General features: G+C 32.8%; 2 protein-coding genes and 1 long non-coding RNA gene across 5 annotated transcripts in view; 1 reads left to right on the top strand and 2 right to left on the bottom strand.

Moving 5' to 3' along the window:
• Positions 1-131: 131 nt before the first annotated feature.
• Positions 132-20184, top strand: LOC140057401 (retinoblastoma-like protein 1). 3 transcript variants are annotated; one of them, XM_072103050.1, is made up of 20 exons: positions 132-349; positions 600-736; positions 2287-2487; positions 3376-3440; positions 8332-8457; positions 8795-8955; positions 9395-9459; positions 9909-10083; positions 11366-11617; positions 12841-12978; positions 13426-13508; positions 14359-14479; positions 14648-14909; positions 15333-15515; positions 15799-15911; positions 16535-16711; positions 16949-17132; positions 17792-17931; positions 18026-18262; positions 18586-20184. In XM_072103050.1, the coding sequence occupies exons 1-20, from the start codon at positions 212-214 to the stop codon at positions 18751-18753; spliced, it is 3126 nt and encodes a 1041-aa protein (XP_071959151.1). In that variant the 5' UTR covers positions 132-211; the 3' UTR covers positions 18754-20184. The 3 variants fall into 3 exon arrangements, with proteins under 3 accessions (XP_071959151.1, XP_071959150.1, XP_071959152.1); XM_072103049.1 differs by having other exon boundaries at positions 133-349; positions 15700-15911; XM_072103051.1 differs by lacking the exon at positions 132-349 and adding an exon at positions 414-476 and having other exon boundaries at positions 15700-15911.
• On the bottom strand, positions 8175-10076 carry LOC140057404 (uncharacterized). Its single transcript, XR_011846935.1, has 3 exons — positions 9948-10076; positions 8834-8940; positions 8175-8435 (listed from the first exon to the last, which is right to left on the bottom strand). It is a non-coding gene; the product is annotated as an uncharacterized lncRNA (long non-coding RNA).
• Positions 17143-20390, bottom strand: part of LOC140057402 (protein O-linked-mannose beta-1,4-N-acetylglucosaminyltransferase 2-like) — a 22885-nt gene continuing 19637 nt past the window's right edge. Inside the window, exon 2 of the transcript XR_011846934.1 lies at positions 17143-17406. The gene's annotated coding sequence lies outside the window, so the exon portion shown is untranslated. The remainder of the gene's footprint in view (positions 17407-20390) is intronic.

Raw genomic sequence — 20390 nt, 5'->3', positions numbered from 1 at the left:
AAATATTATATTGTTATTTATAAAGCAGTTAAAAAGATTTCAATACAATTTTTAGAACTGCGGATGAACAATGATATGCGGTAAATTGGCTCAATTTTTCCCGCCGTTTTGGTGGGACTTTAATTTTGCGTAAACACAGAGTATGGATGACGCGCGGTGAGTGTTATAATATAAAATTGCTGAAAATAATATCGAAAAATATCAAAAAAATATGGCGCCGCCCAGCGAAGAAGATGGAAAAATACGGGACCGTTTTAATGAATTGTGTCTGGACTTAAATTTGGATAAAACAACCATTGATGTAGCCTGGGAGGCTTACCAAAGGATTAGTTTGAACTACACTTTAGAGGTAAAAATCTTGTTTTCTTCGTCGACTGCTCTAGCGGTGGCTTTAGTTAGGGCTAGCCACGGCTTCCTGGCTGGATTTGTGTACGGCCTAGCTCAGATCGTCAGGTTTTTACTGGGCTACATTCGGTGTAATGATTAAAATAATAATAAACTATTTAATAATCCTACATCCCACATATTTCAATTGTATAGTATAGGTAATGTAATAGATTAAGTTGTTCGATTTAGTAGTTTATTTTAATTTTTTCTAGGGTGATGATCTTCACTGGCTGGCGTGTGCATTGTACGTTTCATGTCGAAAAAGCGTAGTTCCGACTGTCGGAGGTCGAGAAATGATGGAAGGCAACTGTGTGTCTCTCACAAGATTATTAAGATCTTCAAAGCTAAGGTTAGAATATTGATTAAAGGTTTTGTATTGATTTCGAACACATTTTAGGCCTAGCCCTAGATTTTTTATTATGTTGATGTGCATTTGACCTTCAGATGGGTATTTAATTTTTAAAGGGACATCCATCTGTGGTGACTGTCTGTGTGTGAGAGGAGAGGGCGTGGAATATTGTTATTGGTTTTTGTTTTACAATAAATATTTGGTTTTAGACTTTCATGAAGATATAATTTATACTGTTGTCTCTAAAATTATTCATTAATTACAGAAATAACCTAAAAACAATTAAAAAAACATGTTGAAAAATGTTTTTTATCTAAAACCAAACTTTCGGGACATTTTGTTAAAATTTGGGAGGTTTGAGGATAATTCGGAAAATCGTTAATGTTGGAACGTCCGAATTCAAAGAGTTAGGGCCTATTCTAAATACTTTGTTTAAACTGTCCAAATGCCATTAACAACAAATTGTTATGTTAACTATAGGTTCTAAATATAAATTCTGTGTGTTTGTTTTGTAGAATCGGGTTTGTTCTGTACTATTGTAACAAATAACATCTCTTAGTCTTATTTGAATATGTTTGTTATTGTCAATATTATATATAGCCTATATTTTATTTGTACAGTATGACTAAATATTAAGTGTAATTAGAATATTACAGTAGGAACTATAGTATAAATAATGTTTCATTGTTAAATATATTTAGCTATTAAGTTACACTCTATCATGGTAAAGCGGCAATCTTGCTGTGGTGGTGTTGTATACCATTATCACTGCCCTCTGACAATCTATTCTCATGCAAATTTTACAACCTAGCAAAATCATTATCCGAACCATATGCTACCCTACTGCTGTTCATCTGTACAAATTCATTTGTCCGTTAACTTTGTTTATCAAAGTGTCAAAACTCCCATGGTTCTGTGATCGGTATTCACAAATTATTGTATCTAAAATAATGGAATTTAACAAAATTACATCCATTTTAATCACAAATAGTTTGGTTTGTTTAAAGGGATGGATATATAAACATTTTTAACATATTATCCTGCAAACCATTTCCTATTATGCATTAGAGTTACAGTATGTACTGTACTAGTGTATCTTCCACCACAATTTTTAACACGCCTACTCTCCTACACACAACTTTACTACTGTAACTGAAAATATTATTTTCTACTGTAGACACCCATTTTGACATCAATCCCAATCAATCCATTGTTCTTGTGGTAGAACGAGTCTTCTCGGATAAGGACTATAAACCGTAGGTCCAGTGTACACATCTAGCTCATGTGCACTTTAAAGAACCTTGTACATCTTTCGAGACGAGTAGGGGGTTACCCCGGTGTATTACAGTAGTACATCACAGCCACTGATCACCAACTGGGCCCTCTGGGAGACCAGTCATTGACTGAAGAGATTACCCAGTATAAATATATATTTCAATCAATCAATCCCTACAGTATTTACTTCTCTACTTCATCCCTGCATATTAAATGGTAGGACAGAATTGAAAATTAACCACAATCTAATTTAAATTAATTGATATTTCTTGTAGCGTCATCCAATTTTTTAACAAGATGAAGAAATGGTCAGACATGGCCAACTTACCGCAAAAATTCCGTGACAAAGTAGATCGTCTCGAACGAAATTTTAATGTGTCTTGTGTCATATTCAAAAAATATAAACCGATATTTATTGAGATATTTAAGGACCCATCGAAGGACCAGCCAAGAGCGCCCCGTGGAAGGAAACAAAGGTATGTTTTTAAATTATTTGTAAATGTTTGTTGTGAATAAACTGGTAATGATTGATACTGTATTCATTTACATTACACAGAAACCTAGTAGGCGTAACAGTATACTGTAGAAATATTGTACTTTTTAGCAAAGTTTGGCTTTTACAGAATTCCGTTTCTAAGCTTTGTGAGAATACATACAGTTACTCCATGCCAACATTGTATTGCTAAAAATATACTGTGTAATGTACAGTATGAAATAACATGATTTTAACATTTTTTGGATGATTGACATTTAGTAGCATATACAGTATCTTATGCTTTACATGAATATATTGTGAGGTTAGAGGTCATAATAGAAGTGGAATTTTCCAGATCATCTCTAAATCATGTTATAATTATGGACTTGTCTTCCACCACCTGGTAGCGTCTTGCTAAGTGTTTGTTGAGCTTCATAGATTAGTAACCACCAAAGTTACTAGTAATGCATTTTAATGCATGCCATAGTGCTGTGCTCTGAATTAACTCTATGTTGACTTTAAAAATACCAGGGTATTAAATGTACCCTGGATAATCATTCACAGGTCAATTGAAATTGAACTGCACACAACCTGATTTTTTTTATAAACAACAATCTATCTTATCACCTGTACTCTCTTTTGGTAATCTGAATTTAATGGTTTTATAAAGGGTTAAAATTAATTGTACAGAGTTGCGACCTTTGCCAAAGTTAAATAAGATTAAAGAGTTACAGTATCCAAAATTGTCATCCGTTATTTTAGAAACCTTAGAACTATAAACTAATTTATTTACCCACAAGTAAATAAAATCCCTCCAAATTATTTATGAATTTTAATCATGTATTAAATTTCTGTATGATTATTCAAACCAAATGTTTTTTTACTACAGACGACTTAACTGCACCGTAACTGAAGTATTCAGTTTTTGTTGGACGTTGTTTGTACAAGTTAAAGGTACGGTAATTGAAACGCCATTATTTTCTTTTTTCCATGTTGCAGTAATGATAACTGATTTGGAAATATTTTTCATATTCTTTACTTCTACCATTAGTTTTTACTGTAGATAACGGTTAAAGAACAATGCATTTAACATGTTTTAAATTAAGTACACATGAAAAGAATATATTTCATTATTGAGTAAAGTAATTATGAAAACAGCTTGAATTTCAAGATTGTCTTCTGTGTAACTTGTAATTACAGTACACAAGTTCAACAACAGAAATGATGAAAAGGTACACTTAAATAAAGTTATTTGTTTTTATTTTACCATCATTACAATAGTTTAACCATCATTCAATTTCATAATACAGACTGTTTACACAATGTTTGAACCTTTTTAAAATTTGCTAATCTTTAAAAATGAAAATTGTCATCTTTTATAAACAGCTGATTGTTTCTATGAAAAATACACTAATATTAATAATAATATCAATACAGTATAGCGAAAATTACAATTTTGTTTAATTTTGACCCTTACTGCATTACAGTTACCGAGTCAATGGGTTTTTTTAAAAATAAAATTAAGGGGTTCAGGGCAAGGGGATCATTAACAACATGGTTAAAGATACTTTCCTAGATACCGTAGGGTCAGAAATCGGCTAATCACGACTTAGTTACTTGAACTGTAAACATGACGTACAAAAGGTTTTTTTGCGGTTGCCTGGTGACGACAATTCCTTCCTGTATTACAATGTTCTTATTGTGGTTAAAGCAAAAGGGGCAAACATTCAAGGATTTCATCTGGAGGGTGCAATTTTCAAAGATTTTAAATTCACATGGTTTGTTGTGGTAGGAATCGTGAACAAGTACAGCGTTGTACACATTGTATTAATATGTATGGGTTTATAGCGCTAATACAATCAGTTCTAATCAATTTACATTGCATTATACTGCACTTTCTACAGTTGGTGTCAAAGCGCAGTGGACTGTTACGTTCATCTTCCCTAAGGGTCCCTTTGTGTCACACTACTAACAAACTCCGCTCAAAAAAATGTAGGTACTGTACTGTCAGTACAATAATTTTGACATAATCCCTTTAGCTACTGGCTAAATTAAATTTCAGTATTTTGTCACTCATGTTTAAAGTTATTCAACAAAGAGCATTCCTTTATCTGATTATTTGTACAGTACAAATAATATGTATACTGTAAAAACTGACATAATGTAGTCATTAGTGTGCTGTACATTTACTAGAGTAAGTCCTACTTAATCCTAACATTTCTATTCTTATAAAATGTACAGTTGCAATAGTTATTTTCTGTCTGAGTAAACTTACTATTTTACTTATAATTTTCATAAGAGACCTTTGTCTGAACTCTTACATTGACCTAGTTTTACAACAAGATTATGAAAATCATGTGATAAGAAAATATGAATGGAAATTTACTGCGTCTTCGGAAAAATGAAAGTTCCTGTTTAATTTTCTTCATTTGATGAAGAAAGCTTTGAGAAATGGCAAAAACTAATAAATGCTGTCAAATCTTGAATTCATTGTGTGGAAATTAAAATTTACTACTTTATACAGTACAATTACAGAATGTTCCCAAGCTTGCATTATTGAAGTCAAAAAGTGAACATTTTTAGTTTTTATTTGTAATATGCCAGTAAATTTTGTTATGCGTTGTGTGCTCTTGCAGTAATTATTACTAACACTACAGTACGTACTGTATACTGTAGCCATGTAACAAATTGATGGTTCAAAAGTTATTCAAGTTCAAGCAAATCGGTTTTTAAGATTTTGTTTGCTTATGTCTGGAATGCAGATTTCTCCATTTTTTAAAACGTTTTAATTTTAATGAAAAACGCTTTTCACTTCTATCTACTAGATATAGTAGGTTGAAATGAATCGTTCCTATCTTTAATATCAGCAGATTTCTTGACAAATTATTGTGCGTTATTACTAGAGTGTCTACAAATCTTGGACTATCGAAACCATTCATCTTTTCCGAAGATCAGAAGTTAGAATAAATCGTTTCCGCTTTTTCGTTTCAGTAGATCTTGTGCGCATTATTGTGTGCTTATCGGTAGTACGCAGATCTCATATGCCTATGAAAACAAACTTTTTAAACCTCAATTAGCTTCCTGTTGACCTACTTCAGGTCAAATGTGGTTTAATGTTGCCTGTGGAAACTATTATTACAGTAGTATTACTGTATATTATATATAATCAAAAGGTTATTAGAGAATATTGTGGACTACAGTAGATGGTAACTGCAGGAAGATCTTAATTCCTTAATAAGTTAATATTTTGAATTCTGTCTTTTTCCTAATGAAACCCATTTGTGGCTTTTTGCACATTTCCCACAAGGTCTTTGGTACTGTAGATTTTTGATTGAAATGACAGCTATATGTACAGTATACTGTATGTATTGTGCCAATGTTGAATACAGCACTACTAACTCATTACTGTGTACTAAAGTTCTGCTTGAAACAAACAGTTTAATATAGTGTACAGTAATCTGTAATTATGTAATTTTCTTTTAAAATTTGACTAGTGTGGGGCTTCAGTATAGTAGGTAAGATTACAGTAACTCCATTTCCCCAAAACAGGTTAACTTAAGATGGCTAGAATGAAACTTTGGCTTTGGCAACAGTGTGTCAAAGGGTTAGATGGCAAAATGCCTAGACCAACTATACAGCTTACTAAATAGCTTGAGTACAGTTTAACATCTACAGTTACTACTGTACAGCTTATCAGCCTACACTAGTTGAGTTTATTGCAAATACTGTACAGTACCACCAGTGCTGTGCTGTATTGTATGTTTACCTGTTTGACCATTGGGATTCTGACATCACTGCCAATCACAGTTGCAGTTTTCACCTGGCTCATGAATTATTCATGATTTAATGCCTGGTTCACTTATCTCTTTCATTTGACAGACAGGTACAGTTTGATAATTGACTAGGCATCCTATTGTGATTGTTTAGCAGCGTACCCATGTAAATGGCGTAACTGAGGTCAAGGAATGTGATTGGTGGATTGAGTTTGGCGGGGTATAATCCTAGTAAAATAACAAGTTAGTTGGGGCATGTCTGTTAACTTCTGCTGCTCTCCAAGGAAGGTAGTGGTTTACCATTAAAGCTAGATCCCTACACCATATTATTACATTGTTGGTCCTCTACTGCATCACTCATATTTGCTAACATTTTAAATAGTGTTCGGATTTTCTATCCTTCTAACTTAAAAAAACGTAAGTACAGTAACTACTACACTACAATACATTAATAATTTGTTAAATTTTATTTTTCCTGGAGAACTATTAAATACATAATTCTTTATTAACCTCAAACTATTTTCAAGACTGAACGTTGCTGTATTTTGCAAAGGTGTGAAAATAAATTACTGTACAGTATAGAAAATGTCTTCCTTTTTTAATAACTTTACCAAATGTGTGTACTGTGTGAGTCTACAGTAATTTCAACCAACATTGCAGTGCACTCATTTGAAGGAGCCCACCATTTATTTATAAGATAGATTAAATAATCTACTACTTCATCTGTTGGTTAAATCCACCTTACAGCTGCTATACTATATATTTTGTGAGATACTAGTTGGTTACAACCAGCACTTTAGTAGCCTGACTGAACTACTCAGTAAATGTCACTCTCTAGTTGAATCAATATCATAATTTACAGTAAAATAGGTCATGTACTGTATAAAGTAGATCCTGATTCAAATTAAATGTATATACTGTATTGGACCATGTGTCTGACTGAAAATCTTAATTGATAGATGGTTATTTTCTGTATTCTGTGTATACAATGCTGAAGTTAAAAATACTATGATAATGTGTCTTTTATAAACGGCACAATCAATTACAGGATTGTATTTATGTATTAACATTCAATTGTATGAATTTTACTATAAAGCAACCCACATACTAAATAATTTTACGCCCCCTCCCTCATTAAATTTTGTTTATCCATTTTTTTTTTTTGCTTTTTTAAAAATAATTTTTTTTAAATAAATGTTCCAATTTGTCCAAAAAAATAGCTATATAAATAATTATAGTTATTGTAAAATAATTTTAATTCTTCGAAAGTTTGTTACATTTGGACTTAAAAAAGCGACAGAACAAAACAAAATGGTGGATTGCAGCAACATGACTATATGTTTTTAGTAAATCGATGGGAAATTGAACATAATGAGTGTCTTTTGTTCAAGTTTTTTTTTCATTTCTGTCTTAGTCTAAAAAATGTATGCAGTCTTGTCCGAGTTGCCACATCCCAGACAGTGGTCTTGTCTTGTACTGTAACTGCAACAACCACTACATGCACTTAGTGTGACTTCCATAGTTTAAAATACTATTCATTTTGTTTGTTTTTTCATATTTTGTTAAGAAGCCAATAATACTCTAATACTGTTTCATTTGAAAAAATGTTAGTCTTGTTACTTTTCTATAGTTTACAATACTACTACTTTTTAAAAACATTTTGTTTGTAACCAGTAATAAATAAACCACATTAATTGAACAAAATGTTTTTATCTTTCCTTCTCTGGTTTACAATATATTTTATTTGTTTGTAGCCAATAAAAAAAACGCAATTTAAATTAATATATAAATAATTTGTAAAAGTTTTTATTACTCATATTTATTATTACTTTTCTATAATGTACTATAGTAGCCATTAATAAAACCACATTAATAAAATTAAATTTCAAAAAAAGTGAACAGTTTTTATCTTTCTTCCCCTTGTTTAAAATACAATTTATTTGTTTGGCAATATAAATAATTTGTAAGTTTAAGCCAGACAGTATACTGTATAATAAGTCTAATGGTAGATTAAATTACACTGTAAACATATCCGCTTTTTTCTAATTGATTTTCACACCTTCCTTTTTCAGGTAACTTTCCTGCGATTAGTGACGACCTTGTGAACTCCTATCATCTCCTCCTCTGCTGCGTTGATCTCATTTTTGCAAATGCCTTACTTGCGAATCGAAGAGACCTTTTAAATCCAACATTTAAAGGTAAATTTTGAACAATTTACATTTTGTTACCATGTTAATTTTTGTATGTAAAGTAATACAGTCAACTCTCCCTATATCAAACTCTCTGGAAACCAATACTGTACCAGACTTTTCTTGAGGTACAAAAGGTCCCAAATTCATTTTTTTCAAAAGGTCCCAAATTCATTTTTTACCATTAAAACACATGCAAATACCAGACTTTCCGGAAATCAGACATGTCCGGTATTGTGAGAGTTGACTGTATAAATGTTTTTTATAGACATGCTTCCATGTGAATCCAGAATATCATAAGGTCTAGTTTAATCACTTTGTTTATTATTTTGTTTGCTATTTTTAGGCCTACCGGAAACATACAATAATTGTGATTACCACGTACCTGCCCAGTCGCCATGCATCATTGAAATGCTCTGTAGCTTACATGATGGGCTTGTGATTGAAGCCAAAGGCATCAAAGAGCATTGGTGGAAACCATACATCAAAAAACTGTTTGATAAAAGGGTATTTAATTTTACATAGTTCATATAAATAAGTGTATTAAACTGCATTAAAAAAAATATACTAAATCTCTAAGTATTTACAATCACATAATATTTTATTCTACCACAAGATCCACACAATAATTTTAGATAAAATATATCAAAGAGACAGGGCATTATTTACATACAAGTGTCACTCAAAGCATTTAAATTCACCAATAGGTGGTAGTGACATTTGCTATATGGAAAAAAGAATGAGACATGAGATTCTTGAAAACATTTATGGAGATGTTGAGTTTTCATATGTGTGCTGTGTCCGTTTATTTATAATTTTAGAATGTTTTGAGGCTTTTGTTATACCGTCGTCTGTACTACTGTAGCTACATTCCTATATCTTTCATACTCCTCCTTTGATTAGTTTCATCATTTGTTAATATTACATTCAATTCAATTTATTTCAGACCTTAAAGGGGACTCCAGAGAAGTTAAGTGGACTTATTGATAGCAATAACTTTGAAACAAATAGGTAAATACATGATCAAACTTGAACTAAGGCAATCTAACAACAGAAAACTGAGCTCGCCTTGCCAAGATAGGAACGGGTAACAGTCCTTTATCTTATGCCTGCGACAAATACCAACAGTACTGTACTATTTACACATTCTCTGGCGTGTGATTTCTTTTAAGGGATGTGGAACTGATCGTGTTGCAGCCACAAGTAAACCCTTTGATCACTGGAGCTCAGCATCCTGTTCTTAGATTGCCTTGCTTGAACAGTATTTTTGTTAGATCACAGACCCTGACCTAGATTTGTCAATGTCTTTCAAGTCCGAGGCTAAAGGATTTCTTTATTTGGGGTCTTCTTTATCTTGATCCCTAACAAAATAGTGCATACTGTATATTGAATTAAATAATAATAATAACATTTTAAAGCAACATTCTATAACTTGTTATTGATTTATATTTCATCTTTAGTAAAAGCATAAACAAAGTATACGAAGAGTATGTACTGACTGTTGGAGACTTTGATGAAACCATTTTTCTGGCAACTGATGCTAACAAAGAGATTGGCACACCATCCAAATCGACAGCAGCGCCACAAACCATTGAAGAGAAGATGAAGAACAAGCGCAACCAGAAACTTTATCAGGTACTGTATGCAATAGATTAGTATTCTTTTTTCTATAAACAACTAATGAAAGACTTCAACATTGCATCAAACTTACAGGTAGTTACATTCACCAAATGCTTTAAAACCAAACCAAAGTTTAACTGAAAAACTAATCAACTTGTAGTACTGGAAAAGTTTAAATAGAGTAAATTCCAAGATATTCTTGTATCATACTGCTTTCAGATGGCTGCCCTACCTTTGCACATTTAATAAACTTCCCTTGCAATGCATTCGAGGATGATGGAATTTTCCAGTCAACTTGTTGGGAAAAACCAAAAGTATATTTTTATAAATTAAAATCAATATTTTAACAGTATCTTATTTGCTGTTTTCCATTTAGTCGATTAAGAGTAATGAGCTGTGTCGGTGTTTCGATAAAATTCTTCACCTTCGATGCCTTTAGGTTTTAATCCTATTGAACGCTTCTCTTATTTAAGCTGATGCCGCAAAACATGAGGTTACCCAGTGCCCGTCATGCTTCTCTTTCTTCATTTATGTATTCATAATTTACATTATAGAAATGTCGCCATGTTTGTATTTGTAAATTGACAAGCATAAAATATCTATTTTATTTATCACTATCTTTTGTCTTCGGTTAACGTTGGTTTGATTACCTTATTGACCATGCGAATAAATACAGACATCGTGGCGCCAGTGCGCTTATGTCTAACCGCGCAGAACGCCACATTACTATCCATGTGCGTTCAAGCATGATGAGAGGTGTTAGAAGGGGAATCCCCAGATGTTAAGTTCTGCTTGACTGAGCGTCATAGTAGCATGGTTTATTTGAATGCACTTTCTAGTAAAGTGGTCATTCGACATGTGTGGGTTAAATAGTCATAATGGCATTTTGTTCGGGGGAAAGGATGTTTGTCGTCAAGAGTGTTTTCTATGGAATTAAATTCTCCAATGTTTTATCATGTCACTTCTAAAGTATGTTCTTAAAAAGAATGTAAGTTTTTTTGTTTTTTGGTAATATAATAATTCAACAAAATTATGATATAGCAACTTCCCAAATCTGTAACTGTGATAGTACAGGTACTTTTTTTTTTGGATAGGTTAATTTTCTTTGTATTTGAAATTACAACAGTGGCATGTTCTCGGACAGTTTTTACATTGTAGCTTGGTGGTTAACACGGTTACCAATCAAATGGTTACATTTGAAATGCTGGCATTTTTATGGTACAGTACTACACCATTATTATACAACGGCTTGAGCCTGATAAAAGAGATAAATAATACATTTTTTTTCCAATATTAGACAAAAAGTCTGGCACCTCAAACGCCTCTCACAAACCGAGGATATTTAAAAGAGAAAGAGCATGCAACATCTACACCTGTATCAACAGCGACGCAAAGTGTTAGCAGGCTGCAGGCTTTACTGACGGGGTTGGGGAAGTGTCCAACAGACACATTGAAAGCGATATTTGCCGAGTGCACCACTAACCCTACACAGTCGATTACGGAAAGAATTAAACAGATGGGGGAATTATTTTGTACGAAGTTTGTTGAGGTGAGAAATGTCTTTCTAAAGTACAACATTTGGGAGCTTTTGAGTTTCTATGACCTAGTTGCGTCATGTTAGTTTATTGTGTACATGTGGAGATACAGTATTGAAAGATGCTTTCTTGCGCAATTCTAGGCCCAGGTGATGGCTAATAACACAATATACATAGGTCCTAAGTTGTCACGAAAGCTCTCTAGTATTTTGTATTATTATAATTTTAAAGAATAGAAGTTTTTAAGATAATAATTCATTTATACTTTTTTCATTTATAATTAAATTTAAAGATACAAAACCCCCCAAATTATTTTAACACCATTATCATTCTCCTTTCTGCAGAAACATAGGTTACTTTTAACATAACAAATTTACCTCTTTTAATTTATGATGTTCATGTAATAATTATAATATGAATAATGATTTGTGAATATCAATATAAACAATAACAAACCATGAAAGTTGATATATACAGTATAATGAAAAGTTTGAGATTTTGCATTTTAAGCTTGAAATACAGTAGAATAGAAGTTACCCACTTACATACTACTTAAATATCTATTTAAATATATTTATGATAAATTTATCAACATGTTAGTCATTGCCTATCTTGTCTTAATCACCTACCTTGTATTGTATGCTAAGTGTTTTGACCTTTGACATACATCAAAGCAGCGGACAGGTAAAGTGGGCGTGTTGATTTTGTCTAGACTAGTTAGCTTGGAGCCTATGTCATTTAACACATCAACAGTTACAATTAGGTTGATGTCTCTTGACAATTTAGCGCTATTGTTATAATTTAAATCTGTATAAATTATTACTAGTAATAATGATTAATTGCTCCAAAGTTCAATATTAGATATTGTATTGACTTTCTTTGCATTAAACGTAACTATTATTTCCACAATTTCTCATTTGTCAATTCTTGTCAAGCAAAATTAATTTATCATATTCTCATTTGGACGACCAATATTTTTCACTTTCAAAATTATTCTCATCTTTAACTAATGTGATAAAATTAAGAAGGACAAAATCCCAGAAAAATATTTACTCCCCAGAAACAGAAACATAATATTTTGCTTTAAAAAAATATACAGTGTAAAACAAATAAACCAGATTCATATATTCATTTCAGAATTATTGTTAGGTGCTATAGTTGTACTTATTCGATTGCAATTTATTAATTTAGCCCACTCAAGACCTCTAAATAAAACAAAACTTAATTATTTTTCCAGTCATCTGAGGTACATGCAGGCTCCCATGTGGACTTTGCCAAAATGCGACTTAAATTGGCGGAGACTCTCTACTACAAGGTTATGGAATCAATTATGACAGAAGAGAAAAAACGTTTACAAGGAAAGAAAAATTTAGGGGTAAGAATAATTTTATTGCTTGGTTATAACTGTTTACATTATTTACACAATTCTCAAGAACAATGTTTTAATTATAATAAAAAAAGAAGAAGCACCAATGTTCTTTGAAATGGTAAACATTATTTTAACACAAGCTTGTAGTTGAGAGTTTGAGCTGTTACCTAAATACTCGATGGAAACAAAAACTATACTCAATTGGAAATTCCCAAATTGAATAATAACAATGTAACTTTCATTTGATGAAAGGTAGTGTGCGTGCATGAATATAATGAATGAAAGTAATAAAAAAGAAAATGAATAGGTGTTTACACTGTTTATGTGTCGAATGATCTGAGTCACTGAATTTAAAAGAGATTTAGGTGGTTGAATTTCTGTGATTGTGTCTGATTTTTTTTAGTATATATTAAGTATTAACAGATCTTTATTGTTTGTTTTGATTTCCTTTAGAGTTTACTGGAACATGATATCTTTCATACGTCATTATTTGCCTGTTGTTTGGAAATTGTCATTTTTTCCTATAACTCTCAAAGGTATGTACCAAAACTTAAATCAGCCCATTGTGCACAAAACATAGACTTGTTTAAAGACCCATTCCCTACAATTTGTGACGTATTGTAAAAACAATACACTAGTAGCTCGCGGTGAATGTACTCTCGTTGGCCGTCTTTAAGCCTAGCTGGTAAACATCGGTAACATACGAACATCGGTAACGTACAAACATCGTACGTTAGTTAAAGCCTAGTCTGACGTTTTATAGTTGCTGTATTAACTATCTTTCTGTTTTTGGCAGACTCCGTTGATACAAATTTGGGGAAACCCAGTATTTTCGTTGAAATGTTAAGAGTCTTCTATAAATCCGCGTGCAATGCATGTTGGGATTTATAGCGGGCTGCTAAAATTATTAGAATCGCCTTAATTTTCACATTTTTAACCATTTAAAGACAAAAAAGTTATCTCAATAGGACCATATAGTATTTATTTTTACATTAATGTAGTTTGTCTTAAATTAGACCTAAAAAATGTAGGGAATGGGTCTTTAATACATAGCAAAAGTAAAATATGAAAAATCATGTAAAATAGAAAATGGAATAATCTGTTCTGAAATCTGATATTTCTAAAACAAATTGTTAAATTATTTCAAATACAAAAGAGCCCTCATGTTTGTTACCCAAAAAGATGTCACTGTTCTTAATTAGCTATTAGCCTCTAGCGAGTCTTTTATATAATGTTTAAACGTATATTTCCCCTTGTCTGTAAGTACGCTTTCAATAGTGGTGCACCAAAGAAGGAGTCCTAATGTATAATGATGACAAATTTCATCATACAGTGACATAGTTTATGATTACATTTTCTTATTCAAAATTTGTTTTTATTTCACAGAACATTTCCTTGGATAATAGATATTTTTGATATCCCCGCATTTCACTTTTACAAAGTTATCGAGCTGATCCTGAGGGCAGAAGATGGCTTGTCACGTGATGTGGTGAAGCATCTAAATACGGTATGAATCAGCAGTTTGTATTTTATAAAATAATACAGCGAGCTCTCCCGTAACCAGAATATTCTGAATTCTCTCCCACTACAGTATTAACAAGGCCATATACATGACACAAAGATGTATTATATCTACGAGTCAACTTGAGTAAAACAAATAAATATATCATTACAGGTTGAGGAAGCAGTATTACAGGAGTGTGCCTGGAAATCGAACTCACCACTCTGGGATGTCATAGGCGATTCTAACAGCAGCAGTAGCAGCGTACCTAACAACAGCAACAGTGTACCTACATGTGAGGATGTTACATTGCCAAGTCAGATTGATAACGGACAGAATTCGGTTAACAGTCATCCACCTCCACCACAGATCGGTTCACCAATTATGCAACATCCTCGTGTCAGAGCTCTTACAGGAGTGGAACCACCTAAGAGAGGTACAGATTTCAATTCATTAAATCACTTTATTTCATCCTCAAATAGGAAAATATTTTGAGTGTACTTCATAGTAGAAAATAAAAATATTTAAAACATTTGGTTAAGAAGTATTAAAACATTTAAGAACACTACAGTATATGTAAAACACTTTACTCTAAAAAATAAAAAACATAATAGTATACAGATAAAAAATCACAAATTTATATCTCTTAAAAGTCTGATGGAATATGGTACAAATTAAATAAAATATCTCTTACACTATCAAACTTTATGTAACAAAATGTGATGTGCCTTTTATATGGACATTTTTTTTCTTCAGTAGCACTATTTAAAACAATTTTTTTCTATAAAACGTCAGAGTAATACAAACAATCTGACTTACTTAGCTACATCATCATATGTTCTTATTCTTTGTTCAATAGATCCAGTTACTGGTTCACCTGTGTCTGCCCATGATCGTTTCAGTTCACCATCACCAGGGTCAGCTAAACGGCGTCTCTTTCCCTCTGAATCTACCACATCAACCAACTCGTCCACTCCTGCAGTGCAGACTGCACAAATAGTCACAAAGCCAAATGAGAAAATTGTCACCGTTGAAGTGCAAAGTAAGTAGTTGGTAGAAAAGACTACAGTCAAACCTCTTCTTTAGGAAACCCTTTTAAGAGGACATTTGCCCATATGTTTTTACATTACGGTCAATCCCTATTTAGTGAAAACTCCTATTTAATTAACATATTGTTAATTAGTACATTTAGTTCTACTTATTACATTCCTACTTATTATTGACAGCTGTAAATAATAAAGACGGAACAATCCACCTAATAGCAAGTCCAATTAAGATGGGTGAGTCGTCGGCTAACTACAAAAATATATTTACACTTACAACAGCATCACAAGTGGCAAGTAACACGATAGAGAAACCAGCTGCAGTGCAACCAGCAACCGAACCTGTAGCTAAGAAACCAAAGAGGACAGGTTCAGTTGGACTCTTCTTCAGAAAGGTAAATATTTCTTTCTACTATTATTAGTTTGTAGATTCTAATTATTGTGACAAGACTTATATCCTGAAAAGTACCTCTTATATTCTGAGAGGTCCTCTTTATATCCTAAGAGATCCCCTTCTTGAAGGATCTTCTTTACGTCTGAAGGGATCCCCTTTATATCTTAAGGAGATTTATATCCTGCTGAAGAGTGCCCTTTACCTTGTGAGGAGCCCCTTTACATCCTAAAGGATCGTCTTTACATCCTAAGAGATCTCTCCTGCATCATTTTGAGAGATCCCCTTTACATCCTGAGGGATCCCCTTTACATCCTGAGGGATCCCCTTTACATCCTAAAGGATCGTCTTTACATCCTAAGAGATCCCTTCTGCATCATTTTGAGAGATCCTGTTTGAATCCTGAGGGATTCCCTTCTTGAAGGAGCTTCTTCACATCTGAAGGGATCCCCTGTATATCTAAAGGAGATTTATATCCTGATGAAGAGTGCCCTTTACCTTGTGAAGAACCCCTTTACATCCTAAAAGATCCATCTTTAAAAGATCCCTTTCACAACCTGAAGGGGTTTACATCCTCAGAGGTCCCCATGTATCACAACTTGCACTTTTTTCTCTTGCCTTTTATAGCTTTACCACCTTGCAAATGTCAGATTACTTGACTTGTGCTCAAGACTGCAAATTGAAGATGACCTTCGTCGCAAGATATGGACGTGTTTCGTGCACGCCATCGTCCATCACAGTGACTTAATGAAAGATAGGCATTTAGATCAGCTGCTAATGTGCTCTATCTATGTTATATGCAAAGTGAGTGTGGAATCCTTAAATATTATGTGTTTTATAAATTATAATGTCATTTATTTTCAAATGTATGGTTTTTATCGTCAAGTATTGTTTTTGCTAAGTATTTTACAAAAATTATTCAACTATGGTTTTTTCTTTATCTTGTCAAATTAATAATGTGCAAATAATAAAAATGTTAAATAATACAAGATAACAATAACAACTTAATTACAGTAACTGTATTCCTAAATCTGTTTTTAGGTGACCAGACATGATCAACAATTTCAGGAGATAATGCGTTGTTACAGGATGCAACCACAAGCTCAGAGCCATGTCTACAGGAGCGTACTACTCAATGGGCGGTGCTCAAGTAGGGCTAGCGCTACCTCGCAAAATGGTAGCAGCAGTAGTAGCTCCCCAGAGAGTGATCATAAACACAAAGGAGGTATTGAATAAATTCATTTGGTTTCGACAAATTTACTTGTTTTGGTGTTGAGTTGTGGCTTGGTGGTTAGGATGCTTGGCTACCACTCCAAGGGTCCTGGGTTCAAGTCCCGTCACATGTCAGGATTTTTTCTAAGGACAAAATTACAACTCCCCTCCCAAAGGCTTGTAATAAGACTTTGTTTATGTAGAGCATCTTGTGTATATGTTTGTCTTGTGAACCTCTGAGGGTCCCTAATGATCAGCTGATGATTGCTGGATGGATCACCCGTCATCTAAAAAAAAACCAAAAATGCAAACACAATGAGTATAAATACCTTAGTGACGTTTCGTTGACATATAATGCGACATTACTTCTAGAAATAAACATTGCATGCATGAAGCATTTGGCTCAGATCATGAACTATTTTTTTTTTGCTAACATGTATGACATTTTACTTTAATAAAGCAGACCAGATACTCAACATCATTGATTTGGTATAGTATATTTCCTTTGTGAGGGTCAAGAAATTATTGGACACAGGTGATCCGAGAGAATTTCCCCAAATTGTTTACTTTATTTAAAACATATATTATTATTGTTTACCATCAAATTCAGACCTCCTAACATTGACAAATATAATAGAGTGTACTTCATTACATTTATTGTTTTTCTTAAAGGTCCATTTGGTCAAATGCTTGCAAGGTCATCTAGTACAATGCCCACAAATAGTGCCCCACCCACGCCTACCAGAATGGCAGGCACTGCATCATCATTTGAAGACGAGGAGAGAGGAGATCTTATTAAGTACTATAATTCAGTAAGTTTCATTTCTGATGACGATTAAATAATAATCAACATTGTTACTTTCTTTCTGATTTCTAATTTTTAAAATGCCATATTCCATTTTGCAGATATTTGTAACACGAGTTCAGCCGTTTGCGCTCCGGTTCTCCCCGGCTGACAGTAGCGACGAGAATGGTCTTGCCGCACACCCTACCCTTTCACCTCTACCTATTGTGCGCACCCACCAAGTTTCGCCAAGGAAAGTGTCCAATAGGCACCAGTTATACATATCACCACGCAAGAATTGTATTCCGAGGAGTCCTGGGAATAGTATGGTGTTTCACATCAACAAAAGTCCATCCAAGGTATGATGTGATATAACAATAATATACTTTTGCCTATATTTTTTTTCTTTCCAAATTATTACCATAATCAATCATTGTTGTTCTCCTGAAAGGTATTCTGTCCTGCTTTTAGAGGAATTAGAATTATTTAATTTATGTACCGTATTTGTGTAATGTATGTACACCGAACCGATGGTTTTCCGTCTGAATGATGATACAATTGGTGTAAAAAAGGTTTAAGCAATATGGCAATTTATATTTGTGAGACTTGAATTTATAGAAATGAATTATTAAAAGATTCAAAAAGTGACATTTAACTAATTTGCAATTTATCTTTTTACCAGGATTTAAAGGAGATTAACTCGATGATAAAAATGGAGAGGAAGACAAAACGAGCAATGGACTTTGGCGAGGAAAGTCCCCAGAAACGTGTTTGCCTCGAAAATCAGAATGGAAATTTTCTTCGGAAGCTTCACAAACTGAACAATGACCGAAATAATGGAGACAAGTAACAGCATAGCATATGTGGTACAATTAATGTTCAGTATGATATATATGCATACAGGTGACTGAGGTTGTGTATTATGCAAATAGGAAAGACTCCAAAAGTCTACATAATACAGATCGGTACTGAAATTAATTTGTTGCAAGCGTGTCGATTCGTATATTTGGTCTATATAAGGCAGTTGTTGAGATTGATGAACGGCCAGTGTTCTCCCTGTAGAGTAGTGATGGGTTGGGAAGAGTTGTAGGTTGGTGAATATAGAATGGGAGAGGGTAACATGGGGAGAGGGTTTAAATGGCAAAGATGTGCTCCCAGTCCCTGTCTCATACACTTAGAAAATCTAGCTAAGCCTATTCATAAATGAATTAAATTTGTAAAGTATAAATTTTATAGTAAATGTATAGTACTAACCTAGCAATTGATATAAATTTTAAATCATGTCCAGTTGTAAACATTTTTTTATCAAAACCTTTTTTTAGCAAAAGACATTTTATTTTGCTGAAGTGAATTATGAATCATGTAATTTTTCTATTGCATAATAATTAATGAAATAAAACATTGCACTGCATGAATTTTGTTAGCTACAAACAAATAATGTATGTAATTAAAAATTAGTATAATTTGAAGATATTGCCAAAAATGTACAGCAATACTGTACAGCAATACTGTACAGTAATAACTAATTGAAAACATTGATAAAATAAAAATGTTAATTAAATTCCAATAATTTTAATAACACATTTTAACATTTTTTTCTGGGAAATGAATTTTGTATAAAATTAATCATGAAAACATTTTGAAATAATATTACTGGACTATTTTGGTTTGTACTGTTTGTACATTATAAAGAAATAATTGTACTGGTTTATGTTGTAGTACATTATACTGTCATAAGAAAGTGTGGATTTTACCATCAGATAGCAAATATTTTTATTGCAGTACAATAAGCGTGTACAGTATGCCAATTTACAGACTAGTGGTAACGGTAAATGTTACGTGGAAAACAAAATGTAGCATCTTATGATCATTTACACAAAATGCGTATGAGAAAGTGTAGAAGAAACTCGATCAGAATAGACAGATTATATGTGGGACAAGCACACGGTTTTCTGCTTGTTTGGCCTTAATCCTATTCTAGTTTCTGTAAAGGTTTTAAACAGCTATTTGTTTCTTAAAAAGAAACACATTTTGGCACACATGGAATGTCATATTACTCCAAATGTTGGGGGTCATGCTTATATGGCAAGCAAGGCAATTATTATGTTAACCTTTTATCCAGGGTTCTGTTTACAGTTTTATTATGTTGTCATAAATTAATGATTTATGGGTGAGCTTAAAGCGGTCAATAATGATGACATCGAATGTCATGTTTTCAGTAATTGTAAGCAGTATTATTAATATTATTGTCCAACAGTTTTATTTCAACCTGTTGGTTCATTTTATAATTTGGGTGCTTTTATTGTTTTTTGCTTTATGTTGGGTTGTTTTCAGTTTCTTCAGATTTAAGAAAAATACTGGACATTTCTGGGAAAAAAAAAATTAAATATAAAAACAATTTTGATAAGCTTTGTTACTGCTTCTGTTTCAAATCTGCACGTATGACAGGTACTAAACAAACAGAAACTGGACTTCATACAAAACTAA

The sequence above is a fragment of the Antedon mediterranea genome, chromosome 8 (assembly GCF_964355755.1).
Source record: "Antedon mediterranea chromosome 8, ecAntMedi1.1, whole genome shotgun sequence".
NCBI lineage: Eukaryota > Metazoa > Echinodermata > Crinoidea > Comatulida > Antedonidae > Antedon > Antedon mediterranea.
The sequence above is the reverse complement of the archived record's forward strand: the minus strand, read 5'-3'. Positions and strand labels throughout refer to the sequence as shown.

Coding starts and splice junctions, on each gene's coding strand:
- LOC140057401 (XM_072103049.1), top strand. CDS start 212: ATGGCGCCGCCCAGCGAAGAAGATGGAAAAATACGGGACCGTTTTAAT. Junction 737..2,286: donor TTAAGATCTTCAAAGCTAAG/GTTAGAATATTG, acceptor TATTTCTTGTAG/CGTCATCCAATTTTTTAACA. Junction 9,460..9,908: donor AATAACTTTGAAACAAATAG/GTAAATACATGA, acceptor TTTCATCTTTAG/TAAAAGCATAAACAAAGTAT.